At 38.3% G+C, this 18,745-nt stretch overlaps 1 protein-coding gene across 1 annotated transcript in view; it reads right to left on the bottom strand.

Moving 5' to 3' along the window:
* The window catches only part of sema3bl (sema domain, immunoglobulin domain (Ig), short basic domain, secreted, (semaphorin) 3bl), a 38,370-nt gene extending 23,678 nt beyond the window's left edge, over positions 1-14,692 (bottom strand). The window contains exons 1-2 of the mRNA XM_051903765.1: positions 14,321-14,692; positions 667-824 (exon numbers count right to left, since the gene is read on the bottom strand). Of these exons, the coding sequence (XP_051759725.1) occupies positions 667-824; positions 14,321-14,414 (252 nt within the window). The 5' untranslated portion in view covers positions 14,415-14,692. The remainder of the gene's footprint in view (positions 1-666; positions 825-14,320) is intronic.
* Between the last annotated feature and the right edge of the window lie 4,053 nt (positions 14,693-18,745).

The following is an 18,745-nucleotide window of genomic DNA, read 5'->3' as shown; positions in this document are numbered from 1 at the left end:
TAGATTATAGTATCACCAAACAAACTTTCATAAGTGTATATTTTGATATATTTGAGTGAGAAAGTAAACATTTTTTGATAATGCTAAACATATTTGGCTTGCTTTCTGTGAAAGAAGACCTGAGCTCTCTAACATTTCCCTTGGAGTTTTTAATAAACTTTTTATAATATGTATAACAATCTTAATCAGGGGTCGGCAACCTTTTTGTTATGAAGTGCCATTTTTAAGTTTCCTAGTTAATTACTGTGCTATGCACTAAGTTAAATGTTTTTCTATGTATACCAACTCTCAGTGGATGTCTTTGACTAGTAGGATGCATCTTGCTGTTTTTGAAACTCCTTGTCAAGTTAAAACAAATCCGCTTCTTTTCTTTTCTTCTACATTTTTTCTAAATTTAAACGCAAGACTGCATCATACAAGAACCAGCCTTTACACGCCCCTTACTAATCATGTGTAAAATGTGTCAGCACATGTAAGTGTCTCCTGATTTTATCTATGTCTGTAGATAATAGTCTCCAGTAGAGCAGACTGAATAACATGACACCTCTCACTAACATACCCTCACACAGCTATACCATCACTTGCACTTTTTCTGGGCTCTTACACTTGTGTTCATTGTGACAGCTTATTATCTCAACCTTATCGCAATGATAGTGTGTCTGCTACCTCTTTAGCATCATGTGTGTGATCCAGTCTCAGTGAGTAGAGAACATCCTTCCCTCCCAGGAAAAGCCTGTCATGATATTCATCCAAAAACACAGCCGACAAGTGCAGATCCCCATGGAAACCACTGAAAATGGAGGTACGGTTTGTGGCCAACAGATCTGTGGGAAAGGGAGAAAGAGAAAGAGATATGAATTATCAATGACATGACAATGAACACTACATTTAAACTGAAAAATGACAATAAATCTGTCTCTCCTGGTCAAAGTAAGACTGACTTTATGAGGAGAGAATGGTGATGAAGTGCAGAAAGATGACACTCATCTTAAATCCAGAACAGAAGGACCTAGTGTGTGTGTGTGTGTGTGTCTGTATGTATAACCTAAATGAGGACATGCTATAGACTTCTATTGTTTTATAGAAAGCTAATTATAATTACTACAGATTAACCCAAACCCAAACTCTGAAAGAAAACTTTTAGAATTTAATAAAAATGTTTTCCTTTTTAATTGATTTCCCAGATAAGAATATCCCCCAAATGCCACTAGTGGGTGGTTTTGTCATATTTTGCTCATTTTAAACTCAAGAGAAGTACCACACACACACAAACACACACACACACATAATGATTTTTATACTGTACAAACTGTATATTCTATCCCCTACCCCTAAACCTACCCATCACAGAAAACTTTCTGCACTTTGATTTATAAGCTGTTTTCCACATGGGGACCAAAAATATTGGCTTTTTTAGTGGGGACATTTTGTCCCCATAACGCAGGGAATACCTGAACCAAATACACACACATTCTCTTGCTTTCTTTCTCTATTATCCTGAAGTACAGCTCTACACTCCCTCCACATTCCCCTCATATAATGTGCGGTTGGACAGAAAAGAGGAGTAGAGAAAGAGCAGCTGAAGGAGGAATGAAGGCTTGTTGAGAGGGTGGCACGCGTCTAAAGCCGCTAATGGGGAGCTGCTGAAAAGAGCACAAACAGAAGCCAAACAACAAAGCCAAATGTTAAACCACAATAGTAAAAACACATACACATGCAACAACAACAACAACTACAACACTCCTCTATATAAATCAATTAAAACTCTCTCTCAGCCATTTAAGGAGTTTACCAAAAGACATTTTGGTTTTTAACAATCACTGGCAAAGATGTCAAAAAAATATATTCAAACACAAACACACAGTTCTGGGGTTTGACATTGTGTGAGGTATTTTGATATAAACCTCAAATAAACTCACAAGCTGAACAAAGGAGAAAGAGTTTTGCTCTTTCTTTATTAGAGTAATCTTGTGTGCAAGTTTCACAATGTGATATAAAAGCTTTTAAGGGTTTTGGTTTCCAGAACAGAGTCTAAACAGTGAAATACTGACGCAGACACTCTCTTTCCTACATACTGTACAAAAGAGCACATATACAGAGTCACAGATCACTGGTTATTTGTCATTTAACAGGAGTGTTTCATCCCATCCAGGAACGGTAATTGCAGCGAGTCCCTGAGGTAACCTGCGGTTTAGTGCTCTACTCAAGAGTACAATGGTGGCAGATGATCTCAATAAGTCATGAATCAACCCTGTGTTCCCCATAAACACATGTGAAGACAATTAAATATAACAAAGACACATACATCCAAAGAAATTTGAAGTCTTTTCCCTTTCTCTCTTACAATATATCTTAGGGCCTGTTTACACTTGGTATTAAGATGTGTTTTGGTCAATTGGATCACAAGTAGTTGAGGAAGATACATTCCCGTTTACGCCTAGTGTTTTAATCCGTCTCTTTTGTCCACTTTCCACCACTTCCGTCCTGATTTCTTCGAGGGGAAGGTCTATGGGTGGGTAAATGTATGGTCTTTTTCAGGTCTTTTGATCTAATAGTCTAAATAAGCTCACACAATTTACATATGAACAAAGAAGGAGACAACTGAAAACATACAGATTGCAGCAGCTTTCGTTTCTGCTCTGATAGACACAAGACCATGATAATTGCTGTGGAAATCAGGAATAGTAAGAGAACACTGTGCTTGGTATGTTTTCCGTCTTCAAACCAAACTTAGGTCTTCAGCCGACAGTTTAAATCCCGCCCGGCTAGTGCGCTTCGCATAATGTTTATGCATTAGGTCAGTAGTCAGAGAGCAGGCGGTCTTTTGTGGTTGTCCAAACGCATTTGACCACATGAGAGTTTACACTACGAAAGCAATCCGGTCAAATGCGTTTCGACTACCTCTGGAAGTGGTCGAAAGTGGACTCGCTCAAAACATTTTAGACATCATTTACACCTGTATTTTGCATCATCCACTTGTGACTGGATTGACATAAATGCTCCTTAATACCAGGGGTGAACAGGGCTTTAGTAGAGATGGGAATCATTTAAAGGTGCAATATGTAAAAATTTTGTCCACTAGAGTTCACTAGAGGCCTATTCAAAACAAAGGCGTAGCTTTATGACGCCAAGTTTGAGCACGGAATCTTGGGACATGTGGTCTTCTCCTCAACGGACGGTGCAAAAGAATAGGGATAGGACTCGGGAAGAAATCATGTTCATGGATGCGATTATTAACGTTATTGTAGCATGAAGCAGAGCAGGACCGAGTGTTGTGGGAGCTGAACGAGGTCGCTGGAGCGATTGCGCAACACACGCCTCACGAGCAGCGGAACTTTTATTATGCCACAGTCACTGGCGCCGCTTCCGCTTTTCCGGTCATGAGTATGAGGTAACGCAGATCTGTTTATCATACATTTGAGAGTGTTGAAAATTATAACGTTACTCTGTGCGTTCGCCTGGTGGCTGCTGTGAGACACTTGTTTGAGACACACTGCAGTAAGCTAGGTCGATTTAGAATATCATATTAAATGTTGGATGGCTTGTGTTGATAAATGGCATGCGATTAATTTTAAAACGTATTGTATGATGGAGAAAATTCTGTATTACTGTTACTAAAAATAAAGCTGTATCTGATTATGCTATGTTAGCTACTTGACAAAATAGTGTTTTTCTCTGAGGGATGGTAAAGCATGGTACTCGCAAAAAATCAAGAAAATTAGATTTAAACAATAAGACTAAACGTGTTGAGCTATATAACAACAATTAGTTTTCTGTCTATAAATATATCAAAACAGTTGTTGCCTTGTCTATTAAAAAGTGTAATATATTAAAGCGTCTTTGGTGTTTCCATGGTTTCTACAAAACAAAACCGGAAACCGAGGCAGACCGAGGGTTAACGCGGGTATGACGCAATTGACAGGCGGCTCCTCACACGTCCCGGAGCCTTAGTTAAAACTGCAATTTTCTCACGATTTACAAATAGTTGGAAACATTTGGGATATTGTAAGTACTCAAGTGAACAAAATATATAACACTGGCCTAGTGGTTTTTGGATATTTTACTGCAAAAATATTACATATTGCACCTTTAATACTTCTGAGAAAGAGAATTTACACAGCCTTTTTAGTGGTGGAATAAAGGCAATCCAATTACTAACCATAAAAATATATTAAACAAAAACAAAATATTTAATCCATTTATTTAGTTACTACTGACAATAATCAGAATGTTCTACTATCAACACCGCTACTGAATCTACATCACAAAACAAACAGTGTTTACACATATAGATTTTTTAATACTTGGCACTTTAATTGTGGTTCCTCTAAAGCCAGTTGCAATCATTTTACAAAAATATTTATTCTTGACATCTTGTGAATATGGTCAATGATGGGATATGCTTAGCCTCAAATAAAGCTCTGAAGTGCCTTTAGAGAGTGTGAATTTAGTGTGTGTTAAGGGCACTGAGCTTTGGCATTTATCTAGGGAAAGTCTTGTGCACTCACTTCCTGCCACGTGCACATGCTCTCAAGTGGTCAAGACCGCAAGTGTGGGTTGTCCCACTGTCAGAGTATATTAGTATGGCGTTCCGTCTGCATTATGGAAGAACAGAAAGGAAGAGGGCGAGAAATGTTACCAAATTTTACGTGCTGTAAATACCACCTCCTCCTAAGTGAAAGTGTATGTCTCACATACACATATACTACACAGTACACACTCACAGGGTATGGAGCAAATTACACAGGTGGTCTGGGCTCTCCCCCATTGATGTCTAAATACTCTTTTCTGTTAAAATAACAGTTCACAATCACCAGTTTAATGGCATCAAATGTGACAAAATGATACTACACAGAGGTTTGAGTTGGCAAGAACTCCCTCTCTAACACACAAACAGTTGCGGTCATCCTCCAGAGTGACAGTAAGAGGCTGTACGAATGCCAGTAAATGTGTAACAGAACTAAAAATGTAGTGTTGGTGTCAGAACACATGACGTAGTTACAAGCAAGAGCTCACGGTTTGTCTGGTTAGAGCAGGCCAGTTATAGAATGTTGTAAATTCACCATCTGCTGACAAATCATCTTTCTCCATTAAGATGAATGGGAATGCTAATGAATGCTTTCTCCAGGTATTATAGGCTTCCTACAACACACAGACACACCTGATAAAGATATAGTTCTGTTCAACTGATGCATGTTTCCTACAAACCCTATGATCTTTAAATCATTTAGCTTATAATCACATCTGTGTTTGCGTGATCAATGAGAAAATAGTTAAGACTAAATAAATGCAAACCAGAGTTTACAGGGTGTGTTGGAATTGCAGTGACATGCTGTAGATACAGCACAGAAAATTTATTCCTTTCCTCTTTCTCTTAAACTTTTTCTTACATCAGTAGGCTTTCTACACAGTGGCACACCACCAACTTTTTAAACAAACCATTAATAACATGCACATGCTTGTTGGCATCTGGCCTGCCTTTTAGATTTTTGCTTACTGGTAATGAAGTGCATGTAAAGGGAAGGAGGGAGAGGTCTTGTATTAGAGCCGACTGGGCCGTTTGCCTTAAGGATTGCGTTTATTCTCATTTTTGTCTAAATGGTCGTGTGTCTGTATGTGATTAAGAGACAAAGAAAGAGAAAGATAAAAAGATAGAAAGTGAGAAAGGATATATAAATATGTAATAGATGAATACATAACTCTCGGGAGGAACCATGTCCGCGTAGAAAGTTAATCATGTTCTTCGCTCTAGTGTAGACAGATACATTAATAATATATAACTTGTATGTACTTTACCACGCACTTGTGTGTGTGTGTGTGTGTGTGTGTGTGTGTGTGTGTGTGTGTGTGTGTGTGTGTGTGTGTGAGTGATCAGTATCAGGTTGATCTTTTGGGGGCTTCGAGCTGATTCTGTCAGCAGTTGCGTAGTGGAACTAATTGATTACTGGCTGGTGCAGCGAGCAGCAGGAGAGAGCATTCACAGAGTTAAACATCGACAGGAAAATCTCATGGTGTCTTCCCCAGGCACTGAGATACTCCGCTCTCACTCTTTCTCTCTCTCTTTCATCTCTCTCTCACACACACACACACAAAGCACTGTCCTTCTCAGATAACAAATCTAATATAGAGTATGTCAACATTTCACAGCAGGTTAAGTCTTAAACAAACTAAGACATCTCAAATTCACTGAATACATTAATTATCATGCACAAAACACACACCACTGACCACTCTGCTTTAAATTATATACACTATCGTTCAAAGGTTATTTGATAACTTTTTGATAAGTCAACCCTGAGATAAGTTAAGTTATTTGATGTTATTTGATCAAAAATACAGTAAAAACACCATTGTGAAATATTATTACAATTAAAATAGGCTAACAGTTTTCTGTTTGAATATATTTTCAAATGTAATTTATTTCTATGATGGTAAAGCTTACTTTTTAGCAGCCATTACTCCAGTCTTCAGTGTCACATGATCCTTCAGCAATCATTCTAATATGCTGATTTGGTGCACAAGAAATATTTCTTATTAAGGTGATGATACACGGGACGACTTTTTGAGCAATGTCGCAGGGCAATGTTGTCAAGAGATGTTGCTTGGACACTTTCCCATTCATTGAGAATGGGCAACAAATATTTATCTGGATACTTTAGATCGAAATGTGTTGCCCATTCTCAATGGGAATGTGCCCAAGCAACATCATATGGTAAAACTGCCCGGCAACATTGCTTAAAAAGTTGCCCTGTGTATCATCATCTTTAGCAAAGACTTTATATATAGGACGGTGCACTCCTATTACTTATGAATGGGAGAATGTGCATCACCCAATATGGCGGATAAGCCCCGCCTTCTAAGTGAAAGAGACAATCGTTGATTAGTAAAGTCGTTGCGTATCTGCAGCTGCCATTAGAAGCTCCAGTTGCTATAGAAACAGACTCGCACACATGACTGCGCATGCGCATCGGCTGGTCTAGCATGAAAAACAAGCTGTTTTAAATGCTATTTGAACATAAGAAACAAGCTGTATGAGACTGTTGTCAGATTTCATTGGTGTTTTCAAATATGAAATTTAATGAATAAACCATGATACACCTTTTTCAGGGTTCTCTGAAGAATATAAAGTTTAACAGTACATCATTAAACAACCTTTTATAACATTATAAATGTCTTTAATGTCAATTTGATTAATTTAAAACATACTTGATGAATCTTTTTTTTGGAAAAAAAAATTATATATATATATATATATATATATATACACAAAGTTCTGTCATGAAACTCTAGATGCGCAGGCTAGTACGTCAACTCAACTGCTCGTAATCACATCATTATCTATAGGACACAGATGATTGGTTCCTGCTGTATTAGTAGCCAATGAGCTTGCATGCTCAATCTTCAAATACATGAGTAGCATTTGCCTTAGCAGTGCAGTACGCTTTCAGAAACCCTCCACCTTCCCCAGCTCCATCTGTATAGATCCACTACGGGTAATTCATGTACGCTATATTGTACAGCAGCAGCATGTCTTACTTGCTCACAGCAGTGTGTCGTGTATGTATTGACAGTAGCAAGTCCCGTACTTGGTTGAATATAATTTCAGCCTACAGCCAAATGAAAGGTAGCCAAGCTCGTCGTATCATAAAATTACAATTCAATCACAATTCTTTATCGATTAACTTGATGTTAGTGAAGGCGGGATAGGCGGAATCACGCTGAATGACACACAACAGAAGCGCTCTCTCGCGAGCGCGATCAGTTCTCCTTGAAATACACGCACACACAGATGTCAAAATGTCCATCGTGTGGAGTAGGCTATTGCGTGAATACAGCCATTTATGGCTTAAGTGGACATAAACAGGTGGGTAAAAACTGGATATGTGTCAGTATATTACGTCCATGCATTCAGCAGCCCAATTAAATACCTGTCTGTCATTAATGTTAATTAAAAAACAAAAGATGTTAAATAAATGTATACATGTTAAATAAACCTACTGTATCTGAAAAAGGATTTTTTTTTTAATTTACTATTTGTAATTTGCTTCTTTGTTCTTTTTATATAGCCTAACAAAAATAACATAAAATTTCTCATATTATGCTTATATTGCCCACCCCTTGCCCACCTGTACATACCAGCTGATATACAATGTAGTCTTGATTTGCAAAATTGACTGACAAAATTGTGGCCAGTGAAAATGCTTAGTGGCTAGTAACTTTGGAAAACCACTAGCCACAGTGGCTGGTGAGCAAAACGTTAATGTCAAGCCCTGTATATATATATATATATATATATATATATATATATATAAACATTTTATTTATTTATTTAATAGATGAGTTATACCAGATAGTGAAGGGAAAAAGGTAAAAACTACCCAGCATAGGAACTCCCTCAATACTCTACAGCTCATGAAGTTGGAGTATGCAGATCGGGAATCTGGACAAAGGATTATCTTATTCCCCAAACTTCTGTTTGTGCTATTTAATAGTTTTTATGACTTCACTATTATAATAAAATGTAGAGAAAAAAGAATGAGTACATTTGTCCAAACATTTGACAGGTAGCATATGCATGCTCATATACGTAATTCTCTATACTATAGTATCATAGTATCTGCTCTGTTTCCTCTAATTCTCTCACTCTATCTCTGCCTGTCCGTCTTCATTTGTCACACACACTCACATTACTACAGGGCAAATCCAGCTACATCAGCTCTTACTGGTAAACTCATAAAAACCCCTCATCCCCCTCAAACTAGCTTTTTTTTTTTTTTTTTCTCAGCGTTCCTTTTGTCAGTCTCATTCTTTCAGTCTCTCTGTCTTCTCCTGCTCCCTGGCCTCTCTTGATCCCCTCACTCCCCAAAGCAAGACTCAGAACGTGAGGGTTTAGATAAACCCCTCTGGACAGCAGCCATTAGAGTCACTGCCTTCCCCTCTGTACACACACGCACACAATGAGACTCCAGCAGCTAGACAAAACACCTTTTTATGGCTACACACACAGACTCCAGGACTCGTTTACACATTTAGCAAGAAAGAATGAAAGATTCTTTCTCACACAATCTATATGACAGTGGGTGAAATTCATTCTGTCCACATCATTCCTCCTTTTATTTACCTCCATTTATTCTTTACTTTCTCTGACACCTTTCTTCTTTGCCCTTTATTACCCTGATCCCTTTTAGCAGCCATGTTTCCATATGTTAAGAGTGTGTGCATTTAGTGTGTGTACAGAGGGCAGCTGTATTTGTGCAGTGTGCTTGAGACCATTACAGCTGCAATTAAGTGTGCATGTGCTCATTTGACGGCTCCCAGAACAGTCATCAGCTCAGGGGTTAAAAAAATCAAATCATAGTTTAAGTGACCAGCAGCTGTTGTGGTCGTTATCAGTGCGTGTGATCACGTACAGTGCTTGAGACCTAATTGCGGTAAGCTGTGAACTCCCCTCAACGGAGGAGGAAACCGCCACAATGTTGCATTGTTCTGTCATGTTACACCACAAACTCTTGACTTACTCCACAAGGATGGAGGGAATGTATGTTTTCATTAAAATTCCACCTGCATCCATTTTACACATCACAAACACTGTATACTATACCTGTGTGTATGATCTCTATGTGCATTTGCGCTAAACCGTCAACCTGAAATTAATTTCCTCAATAGGTTTCAGTTTCGCCCACATATTTTTTTTCCTTCACACACCATATTTTTTCTGTACTCCACTTGGACCCATACACAATCAGTGTATCAGTACATTTCCATTGCACTTTAAAAGTTTGATTTCAGTTAGGACTAAAACTAAAACTAAATGCTTCAGTCAGACTGAAATTGTATCATTTTGTGAAGTCGATCTAAAAGGTGTGTTGAAGTCAGAAGTGGAAAAGATCATATTTATGAGGGTTTTTTTCATATTTACGCACATGAACACCACCTTGTCATAATTATAAGTGCGAAAATCTGAGTCTGCATGGATTGCACAAATTCGCTCGTCGATCTTGGCGAAATTTTCAGGTATTTTGGATTTTTTTAAAAACCTACTTTTGTGAACTAATCCTAGGTTTTTGGCCCGATCGGAACCAAACCAGCGCAGCAAGATTCTCTGGAGTTTGACTGTCAAAAATTATCGAAAAATAAAAGTTGAAATTTTGATTCACGGTCCCTGGGCCACCAAAATGTTCGAAGTGGGTAGAGCCATTTTTACTAAAAGGGCTATAACTCATGAATGGAATGAGATATTTTCACCAAACTCGGCACACATATGTAAGAGCTCATTCTGTGGTGAAAAAGGACCACTTGGAGGCACTATGACATGGAAAAAAACTTTAAAATGGCTATAACTACGCAACCTGAAGTCTGATCGACTTGAAAATCAGCATGTGGTGTCTTTGTCCAAGGTGCCAAGACTACCTTTGAGGACATTCGCGAAATCTCGAAAAACGTGGCCGGCAGCAGTCAATGAAATTTGAGCAGCGATCAGATAAGGTTAACGGAGGCCGATCAGAATGAAACTCGCTGGGCCTGTTTGACTCTTGCCCCTAGAGGCCTGTGAGAAATTCAAAAGAAATCGGCCACTGGGGGGTGCCTTCACGTTTTTCACGTGCGTTAAGGATTGTATATCACGATTGTGATTTTTCGCACACGCCCATGACATTCATACCACATGGTAGAACTCCTCATTCTGAGCAACTTTGCATCTAGGACCGCCGCTGCCCATCGAATTGTTTAATATTATTTTATTAATTTTCACAGAAAAATACAATTTTTAGAAGTAAAAAAGAACAAATCAATGTATAATTTACAGTCAAAAACTGTAAAATGATATTCCCACAATTCCCTGTGTGACACTCCACATTTGAAAGTATTTTGTTTAAAAAATCATGTTTCTTAATAGTTTTTGTTATAAGTTCTGTACATTAGGGTTTTATGTTACATCTTCTGTTGTTTAATGAATGTTTATTGCATTATTAATTGTGTGTTACCATGATGGTGTTTTGCGTTTGCGTGAATGACTCTTTGCACCTTCTTTCGATTAGTATATACTTCAGCTTGTGGAAAAGCTACTTGTGATGAACTGATTCTTCATGTGGCTTTCTCTTTTACCACCTGCATTATTATGGTGGTTGTCAGTATTTTCCAATTTTCCTTGTTTGTAAATTACAGTTTTATACTGTAAAATTTACAGTTTGTTCTGTAAATGTGTTTAAAATTATTTGTAAAAACTATGGAATATTTTTTAGTGTCGTCTTTGTTCGGCAGTGTATACTTGGGACAACAATTGTTCTCAAGTTTAAGAGCTTGCTTTGAAAGAAGTTTATTTATAATGCTTCAAATATTAAATCACACATTGTGAAGATTTCAGATCAACTACACAAAAACTGTACTTTATCAATATATGAAAGATAAGGCATATGCCCTTCATAGGTCTACCCTTAAACATGGATTAAAGGTGCTATGAGATCTTTTTTTTCTGGCATGGCAGAAAAAAATCCTATTCCCTGACAGATTTGACTGAATTGGGTCCTTAGGTATCTGTAAATAGGAAAAAGTCATGCAGGTAGTTTGTTTTGCATACCAAAAGACTTTAAAGCACTTTCTGCCACTCAATCACTGTGCACATTCGTAGAGCAGCTCATATATGAGAGCATCTGAGATGCAGATCCTTCAAGCTAAATGCCATATTCAGCTTTATAAGCAGCTGTTATAAGCAGTTGTTAGTTTGTGGTGTGAGAAAGGATATTTTGCTACATTCTGCTGTTCTCCTGATTCATCTCTTATTACAATATCCTGAATGGCACAACTGTGTCTTTGTAATCAGGCTTTTGATAAGAGGAAGCATGTCTAAATTCAGTCACTAGTCTGGCAGTTTCAGTTCAAACATCACTCACAGCACCTTTAATATTTAGAGCAATTATCTAGAACCGCAATCTCATGGGAGAATTTCACAACATCCATCTTACAGACATGAAACTCCGTGGCCTGCTCTCTCAAACAAACGGTTCCAGGGAGCTGGGAATATTTAGGGAGTGAGAGAATGTGAACGAAACAGAAGAATCATCAAACATTCTTTTAGTGACAGATTCTTTAGCCAGACCTTACAAACCCTCCACAAACATCTGGGCAACACTACAAAAATAAACTCATTAATTCATTCATGTAAACTAAAACAAACACAGATCCGCCCACCTCTGCGTCTCTGTGCATGTTCAACCGTAAAAGAGAAAAGTGTGTCAGTGTGCGTATATGAATGCACGCGGGTGTGAAAGTGAGGGAGGGAGAAAAAACTGTGTCTCCTCCTAAATCAGCACACACAACTGACTCACCAAAGACCCCACAGATCCGCACACACACACTTACTGCCCAGCTGCTGGAATATACAGGCTGTCCTTCATTTCCCATTCAAAACATAACATGCTCCCCCCAGACCAATCCATACAGCTCTGACAGCTTGCTTGCTTTAGCCTTTTTGGTTGGCAGAATGATCAACAGGCATTCTGAGTCCCGTCAGTTGAGAAAATCTAAATATATGTAGTCCAACTGGATGGATCTCTAGGCTAATCATTATCAAGGTTAATAGCGCGTCCATGGAGAAGAATACAGGCCGATTACATGCAATCAGAGCTCCACGCTGGGACTGGGTGCGCATTAGATGACCACATTAAACTCTGCACAGATGCGCTCCAGTCACGCACGACGCACTCACACCGCTGGAGGGAAACTGGACACTCGACCCAGCTTAAAATCATTAATGAAAATAACTTTTGGGGCACTGATAAACAATTTATACAAACTACTGCTTCACATTCCTGTTGCCAACCATAAACCTTGTTCCTTGTACCCTGCAGCTAAATTAGGGTTAAGCAAAGTTTCTCTTAAAGGCATAGTTCATCCAAAAATAAAATGCAATTATTTGCTCACCCTTATTTCGTTCCAAACCCGTGTGACTTTTTTCTTCCATGGAACACACATTCACGATCGAGTGGATTTCTATGAAAATGACTCTATTACGCACGCGAACATTTGCTGAACAACGCAACTTAACACCTCACTTTGTGTTCATAGGAAGAAATAAAGTCATATGAAATGAGGGTGAGTGATGACAGAATTTTCATTTTTATATGAACTATCCATTTAATAATTTCAAAGCTGCAGCGTCTAATCTAACAACAGAGTTAAAACATCTCAAACTCCCACAGGCCACTGCAACACTCTCCTTGCACTCTATAAATCCGGTAATAGAGAGGCAAAGTGTGATAAAAAGCGCTAACTGTCTCGCGCACCGCGGAGAGTCTGACCGCCGGGAGGTGAGCGCGCGCCAGGGGGGATAGAGGCATGACGATTCCGGAGTTTTGGATAACAGCTGAAACAGTAGCCCGGGGTCCTGACGTAGCTTTTTCCCACAGTTTAAAAAAGACCAGCCACAACATCTCTAGAGAAGTTCACCGCCATGCAAAGACGGAAACGGCACCGTAAACGAGTTGAAGGGCGCTTAGATTTGAATCTGATAAGGTCACAGAGGGACTGTGCGCAATGTGCAAAGCAGGATGTGTGGAAAGATATATAAATGCGAAAGACGACAAGGGAAACAGCTTTGCTGGAAACATTGTTCTGTGCCGGTCACTTCATACACTGTAAAACTGTCTTAGAAACGACCACTTTGAATTAAACCAATGATGAAAATAGAACAGAAACACATACAACCAAAGACATATTTGTGACAAGCAATAGGTTAATTTGATGTAAACAACGATGTTAAACATTGTTGAAATTTTAGTGTTAGCCTAAATAGCTAAATAGCCTAAATTTCCACTGTGCAATATAATCTTATGCTCTATTTAAATTCATATTTATTAATACTACCTGTAGTTCTTTTCCACATAGCATGTATTTGCATTCTGTATAGGCTACACATCTATGATTTTAGTTATGCTGGAGCTGTTATATATTTGAGTAGGCTACTGAAGCCTCTTACAATTTCAATGTGTGTAAGCAAAGTTAGTAACGAACCCTTATTCCTCTGATTCTGACTGCTAATAAAAGTGCAATTGCCTACTGTCACCACTCGCACCTGTATGTAGACTAATTCACACACACGATGAACCGAGGGAAGGCGACATTAACCTAACACTCAAACTGTTAAAATAAACAATCATTAATCTAGCTACTTAAAGCACTGGACCGTGTTATCTCCTCACAGTAGCTGAGTAAATCTTAACCAGGTCATTTACATCTGTTAATTTGGCTTTGTGTTCCATTCTGATAAATGAAAAAATAATTAAAAGTTAAACGCATTCAAATAAACGTGATGTGAGTAATTTACCTTTGTATGACAGGCGAAGACGCGGCACATTCAGTTTAGTGCTGGTACCGAAAGACAGGATCACCGCCACCAAAACCAGAACCGGTAATTCCATGTTGAATGGAGCACTTTCAATGAACCTTTTACTCTAAGTTAACTGTGATAAAGATTCAGGGCTGTTTCCCTTTATAAAAGTTTGAACGAAACCCAGACACAAAATATGTTGGACATCCACAGCTGGACCCGAGTGGTGAGAGCCCAGGTCTCAGGTTAAGCTCGAGCCGCTCGCATATGCCCCTGTGCGCTATTTTCCCACACAGCTCCAGTTCAAGTGCGCAAGTCTCTCTGTCTCTCTCTCTCTCTCTCTGTGTCGCTCGCTCTCTCATGTAGTCCTTGTAGTAGTCCGTTCGTTCAGTCCTGAGAAACACCCTCCCCTCCTCTCAGCGTCTCGAAAGCGAAACGGGCCCCCGGTATACTCGCCTGTCAATCGCGTTCAGTTCCTCTTTTTGCTTGCTAGTGTTATCAATCAAGGGTTCTCATAAATATTTTCATTTTTAAGTATATTCTTCAAAAGCGTTTTTAAACAACGTTTCAGTGAAGTTAGAGAGCTAAACTGATTCTTGAGTTCGCGTGAGGATGTTACCATAGCAACAGCAGGCGGCACGAGCACTTCCCATTCGGCTGCTCGAGGCAAACTTCAAAAGATTAGGCTACACCTTAAAAATAACCGCAAAATATCTTTAGTGTTTGTAGTGATCTGTAGAGGAACGCCACTGGGAGGAATGCAAAACACTGACTTGGAAAATTATGTAGACTGAAGAGAGATGATATCCATTCATAAATCATGCTATAGCTTAAAAAAAAGTTTAAAGCTTAAAGAGATAGTTTACCCAAAAATGAAAATTTAGTTCCAAACCCATAAGACTTTAGTTAATCTTCAAAACACAAATCGAGATATTTTTAATGAAACCTGAGGGTTTTCTGTCCCTCCATTAAAAGTCCAGGCAACCACAAACAAGATCCAAAGAGGATATAAAGGTGTTGTAAATTGAATATGAATCAAGCATTTTTTATCCAATTCTTGTGAAGATACTATATGATCGATTTATATGATGAACAGGTTTAATTTAGGCTTTTATTTACATCTAAATAATGATCGACACGCATAGCCTACATGCATCAAATATGGTAAACACGGATGCTCGTGCATGTGTCACACTAGAACAAATCTCATTGGTTCTTGCGCAGAACGCATGCGTGTTTGACCTTCCATGTTTACCCAGTGTGATGTCCCTATGTATCTGTCAATCATTGTTCAAAGCCTATATTAAATCTGTTCATCATATAAAGTTATTTAATCTCTTCACAAGATTTGGGTTCAACCACTTGATTCATATGAAAGTTTTTGTTTTTTTACAACACTTTTATGACCTTTTTGGATCTTTTAAGATTTGGTTACCTGGACTTTCAATGGAGGGACATAAACCTCTAAGGTTTCATTAAAAATATCTTAATTTGAATTTTGAAAATTAACCAAAGTCTTATGGGTTTGGAACAATATGAGGGTGAGTGACAGAAGTTTCATTTTAGCTAGGTTAGCATGAAATTACATATGCTAGTAGCTTTATGTGTTACCTTGCATGTTAGCTGGTTTTACATGATTTCTAGCAGGACCGTGCTGGTCATTTATCACCATTTTCTGGTTTAAGCTGGTCTTGATGATGGATCAGATGGACTACCAGCTTGTGCGGCCAAGATCAACCAGGTACACCTTGATCAAGCTGACAAACCAGTTATGTTCCAAAACCATTTTAAGCTGATAGAAAATAATTTTTTAAATATAACTTTTGTCACTTGTCATAGTAAGAAATGGCTTTTATTATTTAAACTTCAGGAAACCTATTTACTAAACAAATATAATAACTGTTTCATTTTCGCTGGTGATCTGACCCATTGTACCTGGAAAAAAACTGCATTTCAAGTAAAATGCAGTGCCTAAGTCCATTATCACATTAAATATTGTTTAAATAAATTAAAACATTTAGGAGGATTGTGGCATCATAAATATTTCAAAGATGTAAAGTACTTCTTTCCAGTATTTTGAATGTTTTTACAGTGAACGAAAAAGTTATTCCAACTTTCTTGCAGTAACCACAAATTCATTTATCTTTGGTCTATACACTCACTAAGTCTGCCCATTTGAGCTTGGATGTTTTGTTTGCAGAGCTCTATTTGGATTATTTTGACTCCAGAATATATAACCTAAGGCCACATTCCATATCTCCCTTGATCTGCCACTTGGCACTATTGTTGCGGCTTGAGGATTTTTAATTAACTCGAGGGTTGCATTGGGGTGGCGGTTTCAAAAAGTGTCTTTTGTAAAACATGTTTTTCTGCCAGGTGGTGGTGGTGGGGGGGTCCCTAAACTCTGGGAGTGTTTAGACGCTGCGGGATCTTTTGATCAGGACAATCAAACGGCAAAAATGTCGACGTCATTGGTGCATGATGTCAGCATACCACTTCCAGAGCTGTTACTGTCATAGCAACGGGTGATTGGAAATGACCAAGGAGAGAGAGAGAGAGAGAGAGAGAGAGAGAGAGAGAGAAAGTATATAATATAGGGAGAAACTCTGGACACAGTATGACTGTTTGCCAAGTGCAAACTGTCTGGAGTACTAGAACTTCTTTTAACAGACTTTTAGCTTATTGTCTAGGACATTTCATAGTTAAAGTCTGCAAGGAGTACTCAGTCATTCCATGTCCAAACACAGCAGCTCACGTCTAAATATACAGAAGGATTCAGGCAATGATTTAGACTGACAGCCAGTATGTTGGTGGGCTGAGAGAACAAATTTAACATGGTGCATGAGCGTTTCTATAGGTTTAGCTCCTCCAATTTTTTCTTAGCCTTATCTAGATGTTTTAGCATGTAATGTAAACCAGTAATGCTTCTGTATGCATGTACTTTTCTTTCTCACTTACATTTTCTACATACAAATATTTATGCGTGTGTGTGTACACACACAGAGAAGATGGCAGAGTTTCTCATAAAGTTTCTCATATACTCAGTTTGATTTAAATGACCTTTTACCAATTATAATTTAAATCAGTAAAGCTAATGCAAAACTACCGCAAAGTGTTTGTGAATCTGATAAACATGATGAAAAAAAAATCTCAAATACCCTCTTATCTTTGAGCTTACCTGAAAGTTAGATGGTTTCAGAACAACAAAACAGAAGAAAGAGAGAGGACTAGAATGAAAATACTAGAAAAGCGACAAGTTGTTTCACCAAAGAGGGTGTGTGAACCACCTGCTAGACAGATGAAATGTGAGGTACACCAAATCCCTGCTGGGGCTTGACCTTTGACCCTATGAAGAGGAAAGAGGTCAATTATAGAAAGTCTTGATTGTACTGTGACCTCTGACACAGCACTTATTCTCCTCTCTTTCTTTGCTCTTTTTCTCATTAGTCTTATTTTCTCTTTTAGGATATTACAGTATACATGTTATCCCACCCTTTCCTGACTTCAAGCTATTTCTCTCAGACCAATAACAGATACGACAATGAGTAAGCATGCATGGAAGCACATGCACACACACTAATTCATAAACAACTCACTGCTACATACACACACACACACATATATATATATATATTATATATATATACTTATTGTGTGCATGTGTTTCTAGTGTGGGACATGATGACAGATAGATTAACAGAGGAAGTCTCCAGAATAGGGTGAATTTATAGCATATGGCTGGTTACACAAGAACCTGAACCTTCCCTGGTCAGTAGAAAGATTAATGAATAGATTCAAACCCAAAACACAGTTACACCCTGAATTGTGCATCCTGGCTTATATTTCTGAATATATTCATATTCAAGCCTCTATGTGGAATGTATTTGAGTGTTTGGGCTTGTTATGATTTAAATTCTTATCTTCTCTGAATTTGAGGAGGTAATTTGATAACATGGAACACTTTTGTATAAATGTGATTACTGATAAGGCTCCGATAACACGCACTCACTAGGCCTCGTTCCAGCTTGTGGTCTGGAAAGGGCATGATGCTTCACAGCAATTGGTCAAGCATGTTAGGATCATGACCCTGACATAGATGATCATAGTGACATTGTCATTGACCGTGACTAGTGACCTTTAACCTCCTGTGCATTCTGACTGCATTGATTTGTTTACCCTCAAAACCGTAGTGCTCATAAATCATAACTGTCACAACAGTGTGTGTGTTTAGACGTAATTGTGTGGCTTTGAGTGGCCTGTTTGCAGTTGTGTGAATGTAGATTTCTGAGAAAAATTGGTTCGCATAAATATTTAAGATTGTGCACATCAATAGCCTGTGTTTAGTCTGTTGGACCGTGAATGCATAGTTTGTAGATGTGTTTTTAATGTGATAACAGCTGAATATTAGAGATTCATGTTTAC

This window comes from Ctenopharyngodon idella, chromosome 8 (assembly GCF_019924925.1).
Source record: "Ctenopharyngodon idella isolate HZGC_01 chromosome 8, HZGC01, whole genome shotgun sequence".
NCBI lineage: Eukaryota > Metazoa > Chordata > Actinopteri > Cypriniformes > Xenocyprididae > Ctenopharyngodon > Ctenopharyngodon idella.
Note: the sequence above shows the minus strand (reverse complement) of the source record. Positions and strands in the feature narration are given on the sequence as shown.